Source organism: Cicer arietinum, chromosome 4 (assembly GCF_000331145.2).
Source record: "Cicer arietinum cultivar CDC Frontier isolate Library 1 chromosome 4, Cicar.CDCFrontier_v2.0, whole genome shotgun sequence".
NCBI lineage: Eukaryota > Viridiplantae > Streptophyta > Magnoliopsida > Fabales > Fabaceae > Cicer > Cicer arietinum.
The window spans coordinates 55,470,709-55,474,264 of record NC_021163.2 but is presented as its reverse complement, the minus strand read 5'-3'; the positions used below and the strand labels follow the sequence as shown (position 1 = coordinate 55,474,264).

Here is a 3,556-nt window from a genome sequence, read left to right as displayed (position 1 = left end):
TACATATATACCTTATGTAGTTCTTTTTTTCTCTCATAAATCTTCTTTGCATTAGAATCTACAATTCATCTAACACTTCTACCAAAGTGATCTTACTTAAATCCTTTGTATTCCCCAATTCGACAATAGCGCGAGATTGTATTCTCCATTTTCTACAAAAGCTATAGCTTCTAGGTATGACTTCATTCTTACTCTCCAAAGATCATACCCTCCATTCTCATTGTGGGATCTAGAGTCTATAGGTACGCCTCCATTTTTTTCCATGAAAGATAGGAGAAGTTATTTTTGAAAAACTTAATTCCACTTTCATCTTTACAGATTTGTTATGAACGAGACTCTAATATCACTAATGAAACTTTTTATATATTTATTTGTAGAAATATATAAGATATATTATACACAGAAAAAATCTTTAATTCTAAATTTTATCCATCGTTTTATATATAAAACTAAATTCTAATTTAAAAACATATTAAATCCTTAGAATAAGAAATAAACCTAACAAAATCCTCAAAATATAATTTCAAATATATACAATTTCTTAATAGTATATTGTTTTAAATCTTAAATATATTTAAATCTAAAACTTACATTCATAGTATTCAAAAGATATTCAAAAGTTGATCAATATAACTCATAACCAGAGATATTTTTATGTGACATTTTCTGATAATTTCAAAAATTCATATTGATTAATGTTCCCGAGCAAACAAATAAAAAGAAAGAATGGTGAGTATATAGACACTCATTATTCAGATCTATACATATGAAATGATTTTACATTTTGCAAACAAATTAAGTGCTTAGAGTGAATATTGTCTAGCTGCTGTAGCCAGTTACAGCTAGAAAAACAATTATGGCAAATCCAACTGTTGCCCATATATTTCTCCCTTGATGATACTTTGATGGTGCACCATTCTGTTGAGTAAACATAGGATATAATCAGAAACAAACAAAAATTATGTTTCTCATATATTTAATCTAACTAGCTCTATAAGTATAATAACGAATTGGTTAAATGTACTTTGATATTCTATTTTAATTGAAATAAAATTTTAATCTTTCATTTTTAAATTTGAGATTTTAGTTTTCTAGATTTTTCTACACAATTAAATTTGAAGCAACTTATTTTTATGATTTGTCATATTCATTGATGATGTGATATCGGTGATTTGGACAAAAAAATAGTAGATCATAAATCTTAAATTTAGAAATGGAGGACTAAAATTTGATTTTAGTTAAAATAAGAAGATAAAAAATGCATTTAAACCACTTATATAATAATTGTAATTTTGATAGAATTTCAATGGTTTATGTCCCCCAAATCTTATTTTCCTATAATTTTTAATTAAAAAAAAATGGTTAGAGATATTACCAAATTAAGACTAGGTGCTGGTGCCGGTGTTGTATCGGCATCAACATCAGTTGGTGGTGCTGGTGGACTCTTGTGAATGACAGTTGGTGCCGGAGCTGGTGAGTGATGTTTCAGGTGTTTGTGTCTGTGTCTTCTCTTATGTTTTGGGGGTACAGGTGCAGGTGCGGGTACTTCAATTGTAGGCGTTGGTGCCGGTATTGGTGGTGAAGGAACAGGTGTAGGAGAAGGTGATTGCTTTGTGGGTGCAGGCGCTGGGACCGGTGTTGCCTTCACCGGTGCAGGCGCTGGTGGTGTTTGAACCGGTGTTGGTGCTATTTTTGGTGGTGGTGGTAATGGTGGTGGCAATGTAGGAGTTGAGACAGGCGAACTTTTTGGTGGTTGTGGTGGCGAAGTTTGTGGACTTGAAATTGGTGCAACCTTGGGTGCTGGCGATGTGACTGGAGAAGATTTAGGAGCTACATTTGCAGGTGGTTGGATTGTGATGGGAGGAGACGGCGCCACCACGATAGGTGGTTGTGTTGTGACCGGCGACGTTGCCGTTGGGGTTGTAGGTGGCAACTTTGATGGTGAAGGTGCTTGAGCATTGAATCCTAGCAAGCAACTTAGGCTTAGTAAAATGAGAATCCAAAACATTGTAGTCATTGTTGTTTGTGAAATTGTTAAGAGATAAGAGAGAGTTTGTTTCTTATTTATTTATGGACTATGATCAAATGTGGAAGGAGGAATGTAGCATTCATTTGATTGTGATTGTGATATTTATTCATTGATAATTTAATAAGGAACGTTAGTTAACAATGGAAAAGTTATAAGTAACCTAGCTAGCTTCATAAAATCATTGGTCTTTATACTCAACTTACCTATTATAAATTAAATTGATAGTTATGGCCTAACTTGTCTTTCATAAATTAGTAGGTTTTTTTTATTTTTTATTTTTTGGTTTAGGGGATTGAATTAGTGCTGATTTTGTTTGAATGTAATTGAGTAGAATATAATTAATATATCAATTGTGATTGATTAATTGTTAATGTATCTCTCTCTCACTAACTAACTATATTAGTATATGGGAGGATTTGGTGTGAACAACAATAGGTGCTTCTTTTGGATTGCTTATCCTTCACTTCACTTCACACATTTGTTCAATGATGTGTGAGTGGGTACTTTTTAGGTTCTTAGGAAATAGATATAACTGCATTTTGGCTCAAATTGGTTGGTGGGTTGTTTTGTGATCTTTATACTCAACTCACTTAAGGGCATATCACAAGGAATTCAAAGTATGAAATATTTTTTTTTAAATTGTATTTTTAATGTGAAATTTTTGTTTTTTATCTCTGTCTGAACGGAACATATTAGTAATATCTAAAAAATAAATCGATAGTTATAGCTTTTTAAATACTCATTCCATTTCATTGCGAATGTTGTATTTGAATTGTATATTATTATTCGTAAAATGATTAGTTGAGTTAATTTCATAAATACTTTGTATTTATTAAAATATTTATATTAATAATAGTTAGAAGTAGTTAATAAAAAAATAATCTAAAAACCTATTTATTGTTAATGAATAGGATGAACGAATATATAATGTTAATGAATAGGATGTTTTTGACTCAGAAATAATCAAAAAGCCTATTTATTGTTTTACATATTCTGTTAGAGAATGAGCTCCACTTTTTGCTCTTTCTTAGAATGGATCGAGGATTTCTTATATCAAACACAATTAGTTTGACTGAGTCCACTGCCTTTTTCTGAACAATTATATAAGGTTTAACATGAATTTAAGATGTTGTATATCATTGTAGTTATAAGCGGAAATCTTCATATTAATTGTAGTGGATTGCACATGGTTTTAAATTGTGGTTAAAGTGCAAATCTTTAAATTATGGTGAAATATCGGAAATTACTGTCGATATAATCAAAATTGTTGTTTCAAAATTCACAATATCGCAGTTGCAATTACGGTTGTAGATCGAAATTTAAAATCAAAGTACAACATTTCTTGTGAGAAAATAGAGATGATCGTTAGAAGTGATGTACATCAAATGCGTTAAATAATTGCAGTTGAAGTACTGTCTTTTATTGGAAGGGATAAATTCTTTAAAAAAAAGTTATTGGAAGGAGTACAAAAACATTACAATAGGAACCATTAATAATTAATTAATTAATTATAGTCATTAATTAATT

General features: G+C 30.4%; 1 protein-coding gene across 1 annotated transcript; it reads right to left on the bottom strand.

The window, feature by feature from the left end:
- Positions 1-610: 610 nt before the first annotated feature.
- LOC101490924 (uncharacterized) lies at positions 611-2,062 on the bottom strand. Its single transcript, XM_004498209.4, has 2 exons — positions 1,376-2,062; positions 611-918 (listed from the first exon to the last, which is right to left on the bottom strand). The coding sequence occupies exons 1-2, from the start codon at positions 2,015-2,017 to the stop codon at positions 820-822; spliced, it is 741 nt and encodes a 246-aa protein (XP_004498266.1). The 5' UTR covers positions 2,018-2,062; the 3' UTR covers positions 611-819.
- Between the last annotated feature and the right edge of the window lie 1,494 nt (positions 2,063-3,556).

Excerpts from the sequence above, each read along its gene's own strand:
- LOC101490924 (XM_004498209.4), bottom strand. The coding sequence starts at position 2,017 with ATGACTACAATGTTTTGGATTCTCATTTTACTAAGCCTAAGTTGCTTG. Across the intron at positions 919-1,375 it reads CAGCACCTAGTCTTAATTTG|AATGGTGCACCATCAAAGTA; the intron begins GTAATATCTCTA and ends TTTACTCAACAG.